Here is a 21,254-nt window from a genome sequence, read left to right as displayed (position 1 = left end):
CTGGTTTAACTCTGAATTTGTTGGGTCAACTCAACCGGGTGACTAACCAGCTTTTGAGCCGAGTTCTAGCTTAAAAAGTACGCATGTAAGTCTATTTCAATAAAAGTAGCTATTATTTTATTCTGGACCACACATTTTCCAGTTTTCATATTTCATAGTGGCAAAGACAGTATAACATCGAAAGGACAACACAAATTTTGAATCCATGCTTTTATGTTTTCAGATTCCTCTTTTGGTGCAGACGAAGATGATAGCCCTACCGTTGTCTTCCTTCTTCATACCAACACCGGAGGTATATAGCAAAGCATGCATACGGTGGATTGGGCATGAGCCTTTCAATGTGCCTTATTGGCGGCATTCCTTAGAAGCAGCTCTACTAAGTGCATTACCTGAAGCATTGATTGATGAATGCATTATACGCTACTTCTTTACTATGCGTAAGATCGAGCAAGAGAGGATCAACAAAGAATAAGCCATGAAAAATGACTCCCAAATGCCTTATAAGGAAATACGCAATGGGACTACCAATGCCTTCATTTTAATCTGGGACTATCTTGCCCATGAATTTAGGACCATAACTATCTGATATTAGGATTGTTGAGACCGTAAATTCTCCATGTTTTTTAAGTTGTTCTTTCAAAAAAATACTCTTATTACTATTTTAGGCGAACCTTAATGTGGACATGTTGCTATATAGCTAACTGTTTAAAGAATGTTGATGGGAACCTAGCAATCTCTTTAAATTGAGAATTAAAAATCCCAATTTAAAACACTAGTAAATATTCCTGTATTGTTACGCTAAGCGATGTTGTGAGATTAATAGGTGTGGACAAAAGCTTTTACATTTTAATGTTGTTATTTTGGATTACTTGGATCTAAATCAATGGTTTCAGAAGTTTTTCTAACGTTCATGAAGAAGTTCATTTAGCAGCATGCACATCGAGAGTACTTCGACACGTCTCTTAATTCTCTAGTGAGTGAAAGGATTCACCACTACTGGATGGAAGGATAAATATGCACACAACACTTGGTGTACGATGCTTGCTTGAGAGTCACTCTTTTTGTTTCTCTTTTTAAACTCAATTTTATTAATACTAACTAAAAAATGGCTTTACATCCATTCAAGTGGGACTGATAAAAAGAAACGGGGCTCACCTATCATATAAACCTAGCCTAAAAGAAAATCTACAATAAAGTTCCAAAAAGCAAAAAAGCAGACCCGCTCCCAAACTAATCGTGCAGGACCAAAGAAGGGGACAAAGGAGGATAGGAGTCCACTTAGGATAGCCTTCCTGACCCCAACCACACTTAAGATGTGGTGCATTGTGCAAATTAGATCTCTAATCTTGATAGATTTCTATAACACTTTTCATATGATATATGTGAAAATTAGTGGACATACATGATTTTTTGGCCAGGAAATTGACACCATAGAACTCACTTGATGCATGACTGGCTCGGATCTCTCATTCATGTGCCACGTCGGCACATGTGATGACCTATATAGAATGGAAGCTTCACACATGTCTGTAGTGTGTCATACGCAAGAAGATTATCTGATCTAAAATGAGTTTGTATAATACCTTTATTGTAGGAATGCCAAGTTGGAGCCCACCGCAGTGTATTTATGGCATCCACCCTATCCGAACCAAGCTGATGCAACCATTACGCGGAAGAAGCGGATTGCCTGTCCCCTAGCATAGAGCTATACCTGTGCTTGGAGCTTTTTGGGCCCACAGAGATGTCCGTGACAAATCCACTCTGTTCATCTGTTTTGAAAGACCATAATAGTGCACGGTTCTAAAAATAAGGCAGATCCAAAACTTATGAGGTCCACCTACAAGAAACAGTGGGGATTGAACACCTTGGGTGACAGAAGCTTTGTATCAGTGTGATATTTGTTCCTATAGTTTATCCAAGGGTACTGGCCTATGAACTGTTTGGATGGTATATAAACACCATAGTGAGCTCCAGGAAGTTTCAATGGTGAACGTTTCTATTCCACTGTTTCGTTGGTTTGGCCTACCCGACTTTTAAATTTTCCTTCTTTTTATAATCCTGTTCTATTAGGTTCTTTCGAAATAGATGAACAGAGTGGATTTCTCACGGTAATCTTTTTGGCCCCTTACAACCTCAGGCACAGGTATATCCTGACAGTAATCTTGACGCACTCCACCCTAGAGTGTACCAGATTTCGCTATCGATGGTTTTAAATCAAGTTAACCGTAAACCGTTACAACCTACACAAGCTTAGCTAAAGTGTCTACACAAGACAACTATAACACCCCATCCATTCCATACTCTTTTCTATGCTTATGTACATGATGATCGACGCCCTTAGCTAGACATGGATTGGTAGTTCATAGTACACACCCATACCCCTCCCTCTCTCATGCATACCTCAAGTCAACTCTCCTCCATGCCACACCTCATGTATGACATCATCACACCATGCCATCTCATGTCCCTTTAATCAACTGTTAATTACAAAGCATATATTAATTACCATAATCCTAGCTTAAGCTAACTTAACCAAAAATTTATCCATTTCTTTATAAATACCCCTCTATCCCTTAGCATTTCACCATTTTCCAGAGAGAGAGAGAGAGAGAGAGAGAGAGAGAGGAGTGATTTTGGTGGGCCATCAACACCATCAATCCCATCCCTTCCATCCATCTCAACCATCAGTTCCATCCCTTCCATCCATCTCAACAATCCATGTAATTCATCAAGGTGAGTACACCCTCTCCACTTATATTTATTTTTATTTTCATTGTGTTTATGGATGGTGAAGATGACACTCTAATGTTAGGAATGATATGGAGGATGAACATAATATGAATGATGGTGGAGATAATTATAATGATGATGATGATGCTATTAATGGTGTGGATGCATAGGAGAATATACTAAAAAATATATATATTTAAATAAAATAAGAGAGATGGAGAGATGCTGCTGCCCAGCGTACAGGGACGCTGCTTGCATGCTGCAAGAATTGGAAAGGAGGGGCTGTGGGCCCACAACGGGCCCCACCCTTGATGTATGTACCTAATCCACACCGTCCATCATATTTCCCAATTCATTTTAAGCCTTGAGCTGAAAAATGAAGCCAATCCAAATCTCTGGTAGGCAACACCATAAAAAAATATATTTTAAAGGTAATAATTTGTTAGGGCCCGCTGTGATGTTCTGTACGCCAAAAAATAATGAATATTGGACTTGTTACATTTGTCCTGGGCCATAGAACCCAGCTGACGGATTGAATTATCCTATTGTGGGCCCCATACTTGAAAAACTATGATTTCAAAAAAAATGGCAGCACCTGACGCTGTTGCTGTCAGCGTCAAAATAACGCTGTAGCAAGCAGCGTCTACTGTTGGATGCTGGAAGAATGTGGACCCCACCACAAGCCCCACCTTGATGTATCTTGAACATCAGCACTGTGCATTTAATGGGTTCCGTTTACAAATGGGTCACCCCAAATTTTAGCCGTACACAGAACTCAGGTGGCCCACACCATCAAAAATCATGTAAAGACATGCTAAAACATATAGAAGTACTTGCTAGGGCCCACCTGAAACTTTGATGCATCTGAAACTTGGACTGACCCCTCCACCAAGTGGGACACACACAATGGATGGACTGGATCTCTCAAGTGACCCACCTTAATGAGAAAATATACAAATAATAATAATAATAATAATATCAAAATAAAAAATGGTGTGAGGAAGTGACGTCCTCACTAAACGTCCACATTTGGGGTAAAATTTTGTGGGCTGATCATGGCCACACCATAATGTATGTGCTAAATCCACACCATTCATCCATCTTACTAGCACCATTTATTGTATGGTCCCAAAAATCAGGCCGGTTAGCAGTTCATGTAGGCCATGCCACTTGGATAGTGGAAATTGTATACAAAATACTTAGATTTTTCTGGGGCCCACCTTAGTGATGAAAGGTATATCTGGGCCATTCATCCACTCCTTCAAACCATTTTAAGTCATGAGTAAAAGAATGAGGTAGATCCACAACTTAGGTGGACCACACTATAAGAAACAGTGGGAATAAAATTCCCTACTATTAAATCCTTTGAGTTCTATTGTGATGTGTTACTGCCACCAAAGTTAGGTCAGCCATTAGATCGCGGAGCCAACTCGTTACATGTATTTTACATCCGAGTCGTCCATCATTTAGACCATCCATGTGTTATAAGTCCCACTCGAGGTATGTACCTTATATCCATGTTATTCATCTAGTGGGTGTATCAGCTATGATGTTGTTTGTTATATGAATTGTTCATGGGGTGAACCCCACCATGTCAATGGGACACAATTATATAAAATATAATAATAATAATAATAAGGAAAGGGAATTGCATGCTTACCAATGAAAGCTTCCCTGGACATAATGCGATGCATGTGAATCCCACCTAGGTGCATGTGTTGTATACCCACACTGCCTATATATTTTCCAGTCACTTGGGAAGTGAGCCCACCTCCTGCCGGTGGACACAAGATGAAGTAGAACTCAATTTTAGGTGGGCTAGGCCACGCTACAAGTAGAAACAGTGTAATAACCATTAGAAATTCTTAGGCTCTAGTGTGCCCTTATATGCTGGGATGCTTCCTTGACCATGGACTCCACTTTGTAGTATGATGTAGATTAATGCCTTTCATCAGTTTATCCTCATCATTTTAGGGTATGGTTCCATTGACTAGTTAGATCCAAATCGCATGCCACGGGAGCAATATTGATCACTTGTTCACCGTTAAATATTTCCTAGAGTTGCAGTAATGTTTGTGAGAAATCTATCCATCTATTCCTTTTAACTGATCATGGACCACCTAATATACATGTTTTACCAGCCATTCTTCTATCACTACGTGAAAAATGGAAAAAAAGGACGGATTTAGAGACGGTTCTGGACCGTCTCTAAAATTGCTTGGTTTAAAGACACTTTAGAGACGGCTGTAAACCGTCTCTAAAATTTTAGACAGCCCCTGACCGTCCTTAATATTGTCTTAAAAATTTGAACGTCCATAAATCATTTAAGATGGTTGTTGACCGTCTTATATGGGTCATTAGAGACGGTCATTGGCCGTCCACATTAGAGACGGTCGTTGACCGTCTTATATGCGGTCATCTGAGACGGTTAGTGGCCGTTTGCATTAGAGACGGTCATTGGCCGTCTTTTACTTGTAATCTGAGACGGTCAAAGACCGTCTCTATTAGAGACGGTCCGTAGCCGTCTTTTATCCCTGTGAAAGACCGTCTCTATAAGAGACTGTCAAAGACCGTCTCTATTAGAGACAGTCCTTAGCCGTCTTATAGCAGTCATTTCAGACCGTCAAAGACTGCCTGCATTAGAGACGGTCTTAAACCGTCTCTAATGCTCAGATCAAAACAACAAAAAATTTATGAAATTCGAAAATAAAAAAAATAGTTAAGAAGCTTAGAAAAAATAATTAACAATGTTTAATAAAAATTTAAATTTTTAAAAAAAAAATTTTGATTTTATAAAAATCTAGATTTTGAAAAAAAAAATTAAGAACTTTGAATAATGTTGATAACTTTGAAAAAAAAAAAAAGATTTCGATAAAAAAAATGATATTTTGAAAATGAAAATATAAAAAGTTAAACAAAATTGTGAAAATTTTGACAAATTGTAAATATAAATATATATATATATATATATATATATATATACTTTTTTAAAAAGAAAACTAGATTTTGTATTTTGACAAAAAAATTAAAAAGTTATATAACAAGATTTTGATTAAAAAAAATGTTATTTTGAAAAAGAAAATTTAAAAAATTAAATAAAATTGTGAAAAGTTTGATAAATTGAAAAAAATATATTTTTAAAATAGAAAACTAGATTTTGTATTTTGACAAAAAAATTAAAAAGTTATATAACAAGATTTCAATAAAAAAAATGATATTTTGAAAAAGAAAATTTAAAAAATTAAATAAAATTGTGAAAAATTTGACAAATTGAAAAAAATATATTTTTTAAAATAGAAAACTAGATTTTGCATTTTGACAAGAAAAATTGAAAAGTTATATAACAAAAGTGACATTAAAAAATTGATATTTTGAAAAAGAAAATTTAAGAAATTAAACAAAATTGTGAAAAAATTGACAAATTGTAAAAAAATAATTTTTTTTGAAAAAAGAAAACTAGATTTTTTATTTTGATAAGAAAAATTAAAAAGTTAGATAACAAAAGTGAGATTTTGATGATGTGTTATATATCCTTACCAGCGCCCCTATGTTTCTCCAACCTATTTTTGGCCCGGGTGTAAATAATTGTGTAGATTTAAATCTTAAGCGGACCAATATAGGATCTCGCCATTAAAAATTATAAAGAGCCCATCATAAGGTTTTTGTAATGTTTATTTGCAATCCAACTTGTTGATAATGTAAAGAAGATCTAGATGAATGTAAACTACAAAGATCAAATTGATCCAAAACTTTTGTGGCCTTTAAAAGGTTTTTAATAGTTATTCAGCATTGTTTTGATTGGTATGGCCCATCTGAGATTATTGAGTTCTTGTTATTTGAAATTACATCCTAAAATATGATGGAAAAATATATAGACGGTGTCAATATACATAAAATATATCAAGGTGGGCCCTACACGGTAAGAGTAACACCCATGAAGGAGTTACCTAAATAGTGAAATGGTACTATAAGGTCACCTCATGGGAATTTCCCATGAGGTTAATCTGTGCGCCCCACCATGATGTGTGTAGAACATCAACACCATGCATTTGATGTATCCCCTTTAAGTCCAAAAATCAGTTGTATACGAAACTTAGGTGGGCCATAACATCTAAAACTATGCGAAGACATCCCTAAAACATATAAAAGCTTTTGGTGGGGCCCACATGAGTTTTAGATGTGTATGAAACTTGGTCTGACTCCTCATCCAAGTGGGACACACATAATGAATGGGCTGGATCTATGAACCACATTTAGGTGGGCTTGATAAATGATTATAAATGTTTTAATGGGAGGGTAACCCTTTCAACTATAGTATGTGGTGTGGCCCACCCAAGTCATGGATTGACTTTATTTTTAAGCTCATGGCCCACCATGGAATGGTGCATCTGACTAACAGGGCAGATCCAAAGTTCAAGTGGACCCACCATAGAAAAGAGTGGGATAGTGACACCCACTATTGAAACCTTCTTAGGGCCCGCCGCGATGTTTATTTGATATCCAACCTGTTTATAAGTTAATACTAGAGCTGGACATCGGTCCGAGTCGGACCGGATTAGGTCCAACCCGATCAGATCCGAAATCTCAATGGCTTAACCCGAACTCGATCCGAACCGGGACCGAGTTTGGGTCGCCGGCCTCGAACCGACCCGAAGTATACATGTCCTGATCCGATCCGAGTCCGACTCGATCAGGAAAACCGAGTCGGATCGGATGGGGCACTATTCGGATCGCTTCAGATTTTTTTACAAATTTTTTTTTGAAAAATTTGAAAAATAAATAAATAAATAAATAAATTACGTACCAGGACATCTTGGTAGATGCAATCCTTCTCTGCTCTGACATTCGCCTTGATTAATGCATGATACGTCTCTCTATTCATTGGAATCACAGTACTCAACAAACGCACGAAAGCTTTTGTCCCTTCAGCATCACCTTCGTCATCCAACACACTGGAAGTGGAAACCACCCTATTGTTTGGCCTCCATCATTCCCTAGAAATACCGAAATCGCCCTCTTCATATATTCCACCGCCTTCCCCATCTCACCCTTCTCTACATACGCTGAGGCGATGATCCCAAAACCATTTGGTATCGGGGTCTGCTCCTCTTTTACCAACAGTTCGATCATAGCTTTCGTCGGACGCAATCAACTAGGTTTACATCATCGAAGCAAAATATCAGACCTCGTTGCTAATCATAAGTTATGATATAACTTTTTCCTCCATTCTATCACATATCTAGTAAATCCTATCCGTACAAAATGTGTCCCACACAATGATAATAATTTATTATGAAAATCTAGCCATTCCACTCACAGAAAGCTCCACACATGTAAGTTATGTCACAACAATGGTTGTCCATTGATATTTGACGTTATTTCCCCGATCTATGTTTGGATTCACCTGATTTCATATCAGATGACCACCATGGTGTGGCCCACATTTATTTTACTTATTTGACAAGTTGATGGAAAAGAAGATGTTGTTTCATAACTTCGATAGAGCCGGTGTATCAAATCGTTTCTCTACTTCCTAACCTATAATAGCAATTGAGAAAATGCTCCGGTGCTCTTATAGCACTATTTACAGTGCTCTACAGTTCTCCTAGTTGTATTAGGAAATTTGTGAGTACAATCCATTCATTTAGACTGTTTATATAACCAACTCATATTTCATAGGCTACCATGAATAAATCATACTGATCTAACTAAAAAAAAGGATTTGATCAATGGTCTTAAAAATGGACGATCAAGATCATTTACAAAAAAGTAGGTCCGATCAATAATTTGATTCATCAAATTTTTAGGGACCATCATGGATTGCTTATGAGTCTAAAGAATCACTTTTGTTAGCCAATTGAAAGCATCCTATCCATGTCTTGGAAAAAGGATGGTTAGAGAAAAAGGCCAAATTAATCATAGATTATATTACTCGTTCAGTTAAAATATTTTTCAAGGTAGCCTAGGAAATGTGTTCTGAACTTAATAGACGGTTGAGATCAACCGATTGGACCTTCTAAGTGTCTGAATACAACCAGAAGCACTATAAGTTATAGTGCCTCGACAGTACTCCCCTTGACACCATCCAATGACTGGTGGTCGGTGGTCTGTGGCCCCCACCATGATGTATGTGTTTCATCCATGCCGTCCATATATTTTTACAGATAATTTTACAATATGAGACCAAAAATGAGATATATCCAAATCTCAAGTGGACCATATTAAAGGAAACATTGTTGAATGAGCGTCGACCATTAAAAACATTTAGGTAGCCATAAAAGTTTTGGATCAAGCTGATTTTTGTTTTTTCCCTTCATCTGGTCCTGTATGACCAAATCAACAGATTGGATGTCAAATAAACAGTACAGTGGGCCTTATGAGGATTTTAATGGTGGATATCCAATCACTATTGTTCTCATGTGGTGTGGACCACCTGAGATTTATATCCCTCTAATTTTTTGCGTAAAATTATAAAATGATCTTTAAAAATAGATGAACGGAATGGATGAAACACATACATCATGGTAGGGCCCACAGAGCACCTTCCATGGTCTCGCCCAAAAATGGGCGCGTGCCCAAAACAGCGCGCACCCAAGAGCCCTTTTTTTTCCTCTGTCTCATCTTCCTCTCTCTCTCTCTCTCTCTCTCTCTCTCCGTTCCCTAAACCCTCCCCCTCCCGATCTCTGCCTCATCTTGCGCAATCTCCTCCCTCTCTCTCTCCAATGCATCTCCGCCGTCTCTCTCTCCATTCCTTAAACCCTCCCTCTCTTCCGATCTCTGCCCCATCTTTCGCAATCTCCTCCCTCTCTCTCTCCAATGCATCTCCGCCGTCTCTTCTATCTCCCTCATATCATCATTTTTCTTGGACCTCCATTGCAGCAGCCGTGAAGCACCGAAGGAATCCGAGGCTCCTCTCCATAGGTATGATTTCCTTTTGAAGTTTTCTTTTGTAATTTTTTTTAATACAATTTTTGAACTCGAATCAGCACAGATCTATCATTCGCACATGTTTGATGTCTTGAAATCGAAGGAATCTGCTGCTCCTCCCTGCAGTTTCGATCTCTTCCTCTCTGTTGCTCTCCTATGACCTCATTTTCTTTGTTTTTTTGTTGAGATTAGGGTTATATTTCTCTTTCTCTGTTTCACTCTCTCAGATTTTGTTCTGCCATTCAGATTTTTAGCCCTTTTTAGATTTTTGGTGCATAGACCATAATATCATCATTTTATTAGGTCACTAAACAATGGTACACTTGTAAAAACTAAAAAGTCCCTTGTATAATATCTCTTATAATTCATGCATGCTAATTGTTTGATGAAATGGCTCAATAAGGAATGTTTTGTGTGGATATAGCTGAGCAGAGGGTTGTTCTGCTTTGATTATGTGGGTTGGAGCTTGTGTTGTAGCAGTAAGAGGTGGGCTGTCATTGGCATTTGTAGATGCATGTTCACAGCATTCCTACTGTTAGATTCTCCTACCAGGGCATTTTGCAAGAGACTGTCCAAATGTGCCTGTCTTACCCGCTTTTGACACCAAGCTCTGCGACAACTGCTACAAGCTGGGCCACATTACTGTTGATTGTACCAATCAGAAGACATGCAACAACTGCCACCAGACTAGTCCAGCTGAGATTTGATTATGCAAAATCTGTTTATATATAAAAAAAAATTATGCATGTGTCACCTATAGTGAAAAGTATGTAGGAACCAATCAGATCAAGATCCTCTGTTTCATACTGTTTGGTGTTTGCGGCTTTAGGATCTTGGTTGGATCTTCATGAGGGGATCATCAAAATTTTCATGAGGCAGATTCTGGTGACAGTCATTATAGAAGGATATATGTTGGAATTAGATAAACTCTCATAAAGTCACAGGTTGTTTTCTTCTTTCAAGTAATGTATCAGGGTCCATTGAATGATGTCTGAGGGTATGTGGTAAATGTTCACTTTTGGTCAAGGTGATTGACAGTCATCCCTATAAGCATTCTAGAACTTTGTCAAATTAAATGTTGTGGAATAGTTATGGACATTTATGGGCATGTTGGTAAAATTTGAGTGACATCAAGTGGTACAACATAATTTTCTCTTGAGTGATTTTTCTCTTGAAAAAGGGAACTCCTAGTTGGTAGAATAGAAATACTCTAGCTACCAGAAAGGCTACATGCCAACTTATCTTTGCTTTCTGATTTTGTAACTGATGTAAATGCTTGTTGATACTTTTTGAATTGCAGTATGTCTATGGTTTCTGGACAATATATATTGATTGGGTGACTGTGTTGTTGTTCTGATTATATATTTCTTATCCAGAGCTTATAACACAACCCAAATGGGAGGTTTGTTGTGGTTTGTGGGGATGGAGAATACATTATATATACACAGCTTTGGCCTAGAGAAATAGATCCTTTGGTTTAGCATTGGAATTTGTTTGGTCATCAGATGGAGAATATCCAGTTAGGGAAAGTATATCAAGGATTAAGATTTTTGAGATCACATATAACAATGGTGAAGGCTGTTGCTATTCTTAATAGCAAGGAGGGAGTTAGTGGCACTGTGTACTTCACTTAGGAAGGACATGTCCCAACTACAGTGACCGGAAGCCTCTATGGTCTTAAACCTAGGCTCCATGGCTTCCATGTCCATGCTCTTGGTGACACAACAAATGGCCGTTTGTCCATAATCTTTTACATTTAGTCTCTATATTATTATTTTTTACTTTTTGTTGATTGCCCTATTGATGATCGATTGCAATTAATATATAGCCAATGGTCCTGTGTACAATGGGAAGAAGTCTGATGTTATTTTTTAATGGAGAAGAGTAGTAATATTGGTCTTCATTTTTTTTTAATTGGTAAAATTTACATGCATTTTGAGGTTTTAGGAGTTTAAACTGACACCCTTTTATTTTCTTTTATATTGATTCTTAGGGATGGATTTACCATTGCAGCTAGAGGTAACCAAAATTTATATCGTCTTTTTTGGTTATACACAGGTTTGGGTATATGCTTTAGGTTATATATATATATATATATATATATATATATATATATATATATATATATATATATATATATATATATATATATATCTTTAAGTGGAACTTTTGATAGGGTGATACTAAAGGACCTACCAAGGCTGGCGATGGATTTGGCATAAAGGATGTGGTTGCAGTGCCTATTATTATTATTTATTTATTGTGATGTTCACATCACATGGTTATAGTAGATTTGAGTGTTATTTGCATGAGCTTGTCATAATGTCTTCTGATTGTTTCGGTGGTAAATGAATTTGCTAGATTACTCATCAGGGTTCTTTTACTCAAGGAATGAGCTATATGCATTCTCAGGTAAAGATTTCTTCTCAATATCACTTGCTTACTGAAAATATAAATCTTGAAATTTGATATTGTATATACTATTCAGTGGCATTTTTGTATGAATGCAAAACTTTTTTCTTCAAAGGGCATAAAGACTTCATTTTGTAGGAAGCCAAATCCTTGGAGAAAGATTCATTTTGTCACATTTGGGCATGGGAAATGTGATGTTGTTGAATCTATAAAATTTGTTTGGATACTGGGAAAGAATTGAAAGGAATTCTATGGTGTGGGTACCTATTTATATAAAAAAAATTTCAAAGAAGTGATAGTTGGGAAGGAATACAGTTGCTTGGAATTTCCAATTGAACTTGTGGCTAGGAATTTTTTTTAAAAAAAATTGCAAAATTCTGGAATTTCTAACTAGAAATCGTTTCTAGGCTTTCCCAATCCCAATCACAGGAATTTACCCCTACTTAGATTCTATTTTGAGGTGGGTACTTTTCCAAGGAGCCAAATGACCCCTTACGATCTTTGATTTTTTTTATTTTTTATTTTTAACACATGCATTCACTGTCACTACTCAGTATTTATTTGTCATGGAAATATATCAGAGATAAAGAATAACTCCTGACATGTAGATGTAGCATTGGTGATACATAGGAGAATGGGAAGAATGTATGAGACTACTTGTTACTATGTGGCATCTCTGGAGAAAAGTTCCTTCCTTTTTTTGTAAGCTTCTATAAAGAGAAACTTCGTAGAAGTATACATAAAAATGGAGCTTATTCCCCAGGGTGGGCAGGGAGAGGGGTTATCTATTCCAATTCACATACTTCTAGAGGAACATTAAAACAAGCAAAACTTACTTGTGCATGTCTATCCAGCTTATTCCAGGTCTCATTGTAGATATACATCAATGTATTCTCAAATCCTTAAAGCTAAACTTACACCTAATCCTAATCTCAACTCCTAAACCTAAACCTAAACCTATAACCTAAACTTAATTCACTTAACTTAAACCTACACCTTAACCCAAACATATAACCCGAATCCGAACCTGAACCCGAATTCCTAAACCTAAACCTAAACCTAAACCTAAACCTATAACCTAACCTAAACCTAAACCTATAACCTTAACCTTAACCTATAACCTAAACCTAAACCTATAACCTATAACCTAACCTAAACCTAAACCTAAACCTATAACCTAAACCTATTATCAAATCCCTAAACCTAAACCTAAACCTATAACCTAAACCTAGAACCTAAAACCTAAACCCAAACCTAAACCCGATCCCGATCCTGAACCCGAACCCGATTTCCTAAACCTAACCTTAACCTATTCTCAATTCCCTAAAGCTATAGCTTATAACCTAAACCTAAACCTTAACTTAAACCTAAACCTAAACCTATAACCTAAACCTATAACCTACAACATTAACATAAACTTATAACATACAACATTAACCTAAACCTATACTTATAACCTAAACCTATTCTCAAATCCCAAAACCTATAACCTAAACCTAAACCTTAACCTATAACCTAAACCTAAACCTTACCTATAACCTAAACCTTAACCTATAACATATAACCTAAAACCTAAACCTATAACTAATCACTATTGTTTTCCTGGGGGTGAATTGTAAAAGAAGTCGGCCCTCTTTTCTTGGGAAATGATATTTAGGCCCCTTTTTTTTATATATATATATATATAAACTTTTCAATCCTTTGAGGATATATAAGAGTAGCAAAAGTGAACGGAAAAAGGGGTATTTCCAAACAAGAACTCCAAAAATGAAATCCATGTTTCAATAGTACTTAGGAAATCATTGTTAGATATATTTTGACGACTAATTCCCATTTGTTTAAAGCTCTATAAATTTATTTTATCCTTTTTTTTAAAAGGTAAATTCATTTTTTTTATTCCTTATATTGTTTCTCAGTTATATTTGTGTTGGTTTCAGAGTATAGGTAGCGATAGAAAGTGTTGGTCGATTGTGGCTTATAGACAAAGGGATGAGTAACTAACAATACGAATATGGGATGCCTTCCCCAGGTATCCAGATGTTTTTAGATATAATTATGTTGTTTTTAAATATATTAGCTCAAAATTGATGGAGCAAACCCGGATGTGCGTCGGAGCTATCCGGATGTTGAGTGGGGGTCCCTGGAAGGTGGGAACCGCTGTTATGACCATGATGAAGCTGTCCATTTCCTATGGACAGCATTGGAGTGGCCTGACCATTTGGACAGGCCATGTTTATGTATTAACTCGAAATTGATGGAGCAGACCCGGATGTGCGTCGGAGCTATCTGGATGTTGAGCGGTGGTCCCTAGAAGGTGGGAACCGCTGTTATGACCATGATGAAGCTGTCCATTTCCTATGGACAGCATTGGAGGGGCCTGGCCATTTAGACATGCCGTGTTTATATATTTGATCGAAATTAAAGGAGCAGACCCAGATGTGCGTCGGAGCTATTCGGAAGAGCGGGGTTCCCTGGAAAGAGGGAACCGCTATTATGACCATGATGAAGTTATCCATTTTTTATGGACAGCATTGGAAGGGCCTGGCATTTACGTCGGATGGGCGTGTTTATATCTGTATTTGTAGGGACCATACCCTTAACCTAAACCAAAACCTATGACCTAAAACCTTAACCTATAACCTAAACCTCAACCTTAACTTAAACCTAAACCTTAACCTAAAACGTAAACCTAAACCTAAAACCTAAATGTATTCTCAAATCCCTAAACCTAAACCTACACTTAATCCTAATCTTAACTCCCTAACCTAAACCTATACCTAAACTTGAAAACCCAAACATAAACCCAATCCCGAACTCGAACCTAAACCTTAACCTTAACCTATTCTCAATTCCCTAAACCTATATCTTATAACCTAACCCTAAACCTAAACCTAAACCTTAACCTATGCCTATAACCTAAACCTAAACTTAAACCTTAACCTAAACCTATAACGTAAACCTAAATCAAAACATATAACCAAAACCAAAACCAAAACCAAAACCTATATCCTAAACCCGAACGCATTCTCAAATCCTATAACCCATAATCTAAACCTAAACCTAAACCTATAACCTATAACCTAAACCAAAACCTATAACCTAAACCAAAGCCAAAACCTATAGCCTAAACCCGAACCCATTCTCAAATCCAAAAACCTATAACCTAAACCGTTAACTTATAACCTAAATCAAAACCTATAACCTAAACCAAACCTAAACCTAAAACCAAAACCTAAAACCTAAACCTATAATCTATAACCTAAATCAAAACATATAATCAAAACCAAATCCCAAAACCCAAACCTAAACCTAAACCTAAACCTAAACCTAAAACCTAAAACCTAAACCTAAACCTATAACCAAAAATCAAATCCCTAAAACTAAACCTAATCCTATAACCTAAACTCAAATCCCTAAACCTTAATTTATAACCTAACCTAAACCTATACTTATAACCTAAAACTATTCTCAAATCCCAAAACCTATAACCTAAACCTAACCTTTCCCTAAACCTATAACCTAAACTCAATTCCCTAAACCTAAACCTATAGCCTAAACTCGTATCCCTAAACCTTAACCATAACCTAACCTAAACCTATACTTATAACCTAAAACTATTCCCAAATCCCAAAACCTATAACCTAAACCTAAGCTTTCCCTAAACCTATAAGCTAAACTCAATTCCCTAAAGCTAAACCTACACCTAATCCTAATCTCAACTCCCTAACCTAAACTTAAACATAAACTTGAAAACTCAAACTTAAACCCAATCCCGAACCTGAACCCGATTTCCTAAACCTAAACCATAACCCATTCTCAAATTCAAAAACTTATAACTTAAACCTAAACCAAAATCAAAACTTATAACCTAAACCCGAACCCATTCTCAAATCCTTAAACCTAAACCTACACCTAATCCTAATCTCAACTCCTTAACCTAAACCTAAACCCGATCCCGATTTCCTAAACCTAAACATTAACCTATTCTCAATTCCCTAAACCTATATCTTATAACCTAAACCATAACCTAAACCTAAACCTAAACCTATAACCTATAACCTTAACCTAAACCTAAACTTAAACATGTAACCTATAACCTAAACCTAAACCCAAAACCTAAATGTATTCTCAAATCCCTAAACCTAAACCTACACCTAATCCTAATCTCAACTCCCTAACCTAAGCCTAAACCTAAACTTGAAAACCCAAACCTAAACCCGATCCCGAACCCGAACCCGATTTCCTAAACCTAAACCTTAACCTATTCTCAATTCCCTAAACCTATAGCTTATAACCTAAACCGAAACCTAAACCTAAACCTATAACCTATAACCTATAACCTAAACATAAACCTAAAACCTAAATGTATTCTTAAATCCCTAAACCTAAACCTACACCTAATCCTAATCTCAACTCCCTAACCTAAACCTAAACCCGATCCCGAACCTGAACCCGATTTCCTAAACCTAAACCTTAACCTATTCTCAATTCCCTAAACCGAAACCTAAACCTATACCTTAACCTAAACCTAAACCTAAACCTATAACATATAACTTAAACATAAACCTAAAACTTAAATGTATTCTCAAATCCCTAAACCTAAACCTACACATAATCCTAATCTCAACTCCCTAACCTAAACCTAAACCTAAACTTGAAAACCCAAACCTAAACCCGATTCCGAACCCAAACCCGATTTCTTAAACCTAAACCTAAATGTATTCTCAAATCCCTAAACCTAAACCAACACCTAATCCTAATCTCAAATCCCTAACCTAAACCTAAACTTAAACTTGAAAACCCAAACCAAAACCTGATCCCGAACCCGAATCCAATTTCTTAATCCTAAACCTTAACCTATTCTCAATTCCCTAAACCTATAGCTTATAACCTAAACCTAAACCTAAATCTATAACCTATAACCTTAACCTAAACCTAAACCTAAACCTGTAACCTATAATCTAAACCTAAACCTAACACTTAAATGTATTCTCAAATCCCTAAACCTAAACCTACACCTAATCCTAATCTCAACTCCCTAGCCTAAACCTAAACTTGAAAACCCAAACCTAAACCCGATCTCGAACCCGAACCTGATTTCCTAAACCTAAACCTTAACCTATTCTCAATTCCCTAAACCTATAAGCTTATAACCTATACCTAAACCTAAACCTAAACCTATAACATATAACCTAAACCTAAACCTAAAACCTAATATATTCTCAAATCCCTAAACCTAAACCTACACCTAATCCTAATCTCAACTCCCTAACCTAAACCTAAACCTAAACTTGAAAATCCAAACCTAAACCCGATCCCGAACCTGAACCCGATTTCCTAAACCTAAAACTTAACCTATTCTCAATTCCCTAAACCTATAACTTATAACCTAAATCTAAACCTAAACCTAAACTTAAACTTTAATCTAAACCAATAACCTATAACCTAAACCTAAACCTAAACCTAAAACCTAAATGTATTCTCAAATCCCTAAACCTAAACCTACACCTAATACTAATCTCAAATCCTTAACCTAAACCTAAACTTAAACTTGAAAACCCAAACCTAAACCCGATCCCGAACCCGTACCCAATTTCCTAAACCTAAACATTAACATATTCTCAATTTCCTAAACCTATAGCTTATGACCTAAACCTAAAGCTTAACCTAAACCTAAACCTAAACCTATAACCTATAACCTAAACCTAAACCTAAAACCTAAATGTATTCTCAAATCCCTAAACCTAAACCTACACTTAATCCTAATCTTAACTCCCTAACCTAAACCTATACCTAAACTTGAAAACCCAAACATAAACCCAATCCCGAACCCGAACCTAAACCTTAACCTTAACATATTCTCAATTCCCTAAACCTATACCTTATAACCTAAACCTAAACCTAAACCTAAACCTTAACCTATACCTATAACCTTAACCTAAACCTAAACCTTAACCTAAACCTATAACCTTAACCTAAAACCTAAACCTATAACCTAAACCTAAATCAAAACATATAACCAAAACCTAAACCAAAACCAAAACCCATATCCTAAACCCGAACGTATTCTCAAATCCTATAACCCATAATCTAAACCTAAACCTATAACCTATAACCTAAACCAAAACCTATAACCTAAACCAAAGCCAAAACCTATAGCCTAAACCCGAACCCATTCTCAAATCCAAAAACCTATAACCTAAACCGTTAACTTATAACCTAAATCAAAACCTATAACCTAAACCAAACCTAAACCTAAAACCAAAACCTAAAACCTAAACCTATAATCTATAACCTAAACCAAAACATATAATCAAAACTAAATCCCAAAACCCAAACCTAAACTTAAACCTAAACCTAAAACCTAAAACCTGAACCTAAACCTATAACCTAAACTCAAATCGCTAAAACTAAACCTAATCCTATAACCTAAACTCAAATCCCTAAACCTTAACTTATAACCTAACCTAAACCTATACTTATAACCTAAAACTATTCTCAAATCCCAAAACCTATAACCTAAACCTAACCTTTCCCTAAACCTATAACCTAAACTTAATTCCCTAAACCTAAACCTAGACCTAAACCTAAACCTATAGCCTAAACTCATATCCCTAAACCTTAACCTATAACCTAACCTAAACCTATACTTATAACCTAAAACTATTCCCAAATCCCAAAACCTATAAGCTAAACTCAATTCCCTAAAGCTAAACCGACACCTAATCCTAATCTCAACTCCCTAACCTAAACCTAAACATAAACTTGAATACTCAAACTTAAACCCAATCCCGAACTTGAACTCGATTTCCTAAACCTAAACCATAACCCATTCTCAAATCCAAAAACCTATAACCTAAACCTAAAACTAAACCAAAACTTATAACCTAAACCCAAACCCATTCTCAAATCCCAAAACCTATAACCTAAACCCGAACCCATTCTCAAATCCCAAAACATATAACCTAAACATAAAGCTTAACCTAAACCTATATAACCTATAACCAAAACCTATAACCTAAACTCGAACCCATTCTCAAATCCCAAAACCTATAACCTAAACCTAAACCTTAACCTAAACCTATAACCTATAACATAAATCAAAACCTAAACTTAAACCTAAAACCTATAACCTAAATCAAAACCTATTACCTTTCCCTAAACCTTAACCTAAACCTAAAACCTATAACCTAAATCAAAACCAAAACCAAACCTAAACCTAAACCTATAACCTATAACCTAAACCTAAACCTAAAACCTAATCTATTCTCAAATCCCTAAACCTAAACCTACACCTAATCCTAATCTCAACTCTCTAACCTAAACTTAAACCTAAACTTGAAAACCCAAACCTAAACCCGATCCTGAACCCGAACCCGATTTCCTAAACCTAAACCTTAACCTATAACCTAACCTAAACCTATACTTATAACCTAAACCTATTCTCAAATCCCAAAACCTATAACTATAACCTAAACCTTAACCAAAAACCTATAACTTAACCTAAACCTAAACATATAACCTAAACCTAAACCTAAACCTAAACCTATAACCTTAACCTTAACATATAACTTTAACCAAAACATATAACCTAAACCTATTCTCAAATCCTGAATCCGATTTTCTAAACCTAAACCTTAACCTATTCTCAATTCGCTAAACCTATAGCTTATAACCTAAACCTATACCTTAACCTAAACCTATAACCTATAACCTAAACATAAACCTAAAACCGAAATGTATTCTCAAATTCCTAAACCTAAACCTACACCTAATCCTAATCTTAACTCCCTAACCTAAACCTAAACTTGAACTTGAAAACCCAAACCTAAACCTGATCTTGAACCCGAACCCGATTTCCTAAACCTAAACCTCAACCTATTCTCAATTCCCTAAACCTTAACCTATAACCTAACCTAAACCTAAATCTACAACCTAAACCTAAACCTATAACCTAAGTGTATTCTCAAATCCTTAAATGTAAACCTACACCTAATCCTAATCTCAACTCCTTAACCTAAACCTAAACCCGATCCCGAACCCGATCCCGATTTCCTAAACCTAAAACATTAACCTATTCTTAATTCCCTAAACCTATATCTTATAACCTAAACCTAAACCTAAACTTATAACCTATAACCTAAACCTAAACCTAAACTTAAACCTATAACCTATAACCTAAACCTAAACCCAAAACCTAAATGTATTCTCAAATCCCTAAACCTAAAGCTACACCTAATCCTAATATAACCTAAACCTAAACCTAAACCTAAACCTAAACCTAAACCTAAACCTATAACCTATAACCTTAACCTAAACCTAAACTTAAACCTATAACCTACAACCTAAACCTAAACCCAAAACCTAAATGTATTTTCAAATCCCTAAACCTAAACCTAAACTTAAACCTATAACCTATAACCTAAACCTAACATAAACCTTAACCTATTACCTGCACTTATAACATAAACCTATAACCTAAACATAAGCCTAAAACCTAAACCTAAACCTAAAATCGAAATGTATTCTCAAATCCTTGAACCTAAACCTACACCTAATCCTAATCTCAACTCCCTAACCTAAACTTAAACCTAAACTTGATAACCCAAACCTAAACCTGATCCCGAACTTGGACCCGATTTCCTAAACCTAAACCTTAACCTATTCTCAATTCCCTAAAGTTATAACCTATATACTATAACCTATAACTAAAACCTAAACCTTAACTTAAACCTATAACCTAAGCCTAAACCTAAACCTAAACCTAAACCAAAACCTATAACCTAAACCTTAACCTATAACCTATAACCTAAACTTATAACCTAAAACCTAAACCTAAACCTAAAACCTAAACCTAAACCTACTTTAATGATCAGTTTTATTTTTAAAAAGTGCCCACTTTTTTGGAAGAAGTTTATGCAATTTTTCATGATTCTGAATTATAATGTTTTGTTGGTTTAATATTTTTTTTTTTCAGGTGAAAGACAAAAAGAAAATTGTTGCTGATTTTTCTTTTTTTATTTATGATGTTAAACTTATATGTATTTATGTGTGGATGAATGTAATGTGGATAAGATTGCTTGTGTTTAGATGGATGTAGTTTATGTTTGGATGAATGTAGTTTGTGTTGGATTTACGTAGTTTGGGTTGTTTAGATGGATGTGAATATGATGAAATATATTATA

At 35.8% G+C, this 21,254-nt stretch overlaps 1 protein-coding gene across 2 annotated transcripts in view; it reads left to right on the top strand.

Moving 5' to 3' along the window:
- Positions 1-21,254, top strand: part of LOC131246211 (very-long-chain 3-oxoacyl-CoA reductase 1-like) — a 107,007-nt gene that overhangs the window by 25,090 nt on the left and 60,663 nt on the right. Inside the window, exon 3 of one of the 2 annotated variants that reach the window (XM_058246113.1) lies at positions 224-521. The exons of the other annotated variant lie outside the window; for it this stretch is intronic. Within the exon in view, the coding sequence (XP_058102096.1) occupies positions 224-472 (249 nt within the window). The 3' untranslated portion in view covers positions 473-521. Of the gene's footprint in view, positions 1-223; positions 522-21,254 lie in introns of those variants that run through there. 2 annotated transcript variants of the gene reach the window in all.

This window comes from Magnolia sinica, chromosome 5 (genome assembly GCF_029962835.1).
Source record: "Magnolia sinica isolate HGM2019 chromosome 5, MsV1, whole genome shotgun sequence".
Classification (NCBI taxonomy): Eukaryota; Viridiplantae; Streptophyta; class Magnoliopsida; order Magnoliales; family Magnoliaceae; genus Magnolia; species Magnolia sinica.
This window is presented reverse-complemented; position numbering and strand designations above follow the sequence as displayed.